Source organism: Solanum pennellii, chromosome 6 (genome assembly GCF_001406875.1).
Source record: "Solanum pennellii chromosome 6, SPENNV200".
In the NCBI taxonomy this organism is placed as follows: domain Eukaryota; kingdom Viridiplantae; phylum Streptophyta; class Magnoliopsida; order Solanales; family Solanaceae; genus Solanum; species Solanum pennellii.
Genome location: NC_028642.1, coordinates 57,282,878 through 57,283,433, shown reverse-complemented (window position 1 = coordinate 57,283,433; position 556 = coordinate 57,282,878). Strand labels below are relative to the sequence as shown.

Sequence of the window (556 nt, the reverse complement as noted above, 5' to 3'; positions counted from 1 at the left end):
CTGGGACAGGGACTTGAAAAGTGGTTCTTTTGGGGAGGGGTGGAGCTATAGAAGGGCTTGGGACGTTCTGTGTGGTTTGATAATTTTGCGGATAATTTTGGGGACTGGTATTTTGGGTCAAGTGGGGATGCGGTGTTTGGGAATTGAAGGCGGTGGGATTTTGGGTTTGATTTTGGGGTAGTGGGGCTGTTGGAATGCTTTGGGGGTGTGGTGGCATTTGTGGGGGATTGTTTGGAAGTGGTGAGGGAGTTTGATAGGAGACTGAGGCGTATTGGGGGTTTTGGGTGGTCATATCTATCCCGGACGGGTTGTGAACGGGTGTCGATGGACGGTGCTGAGTAGGGTCCGAGTTGGACGAGGGGAAGTATGTAGGAGGTCTTGCGTCGAGAAAGTTGGGGCCGAATCCAGGCGGAGGAGTGTCTTGCCTCCGTTGCATCTCTACCCTCATGTCAGCTATTTGCTGCATCAGCTGCGCAATAAGCTCATTCTGCTCTGCCACGGTGGGCTGAGCCACCACGACATCTGTGAGGCTGACTTGTTCATTGTTGTCTTCCAT

General features: G+C 52.7%; 1 protein-coding gene across 1 annotated transcript in view; it reads right to left on the bottom strand.

The window, feature by feature from the left end:
• The window catches only part of LOC107022488 (heavy metal-associated isoprenylated plant protein 3-like), a 33,262-nt gene extending 32,706 nt beyond the window's left edge, over positions 1-556 (bottom strand). The window contains exon 1 of the mRNA XM_015223089.2: positions 443-556. Coding sequence (XP_015078575.1) covers positions 443-556 — 114 coding nt within the window. The remainder of the gene's footprint in view (positions 1-442) is intronic.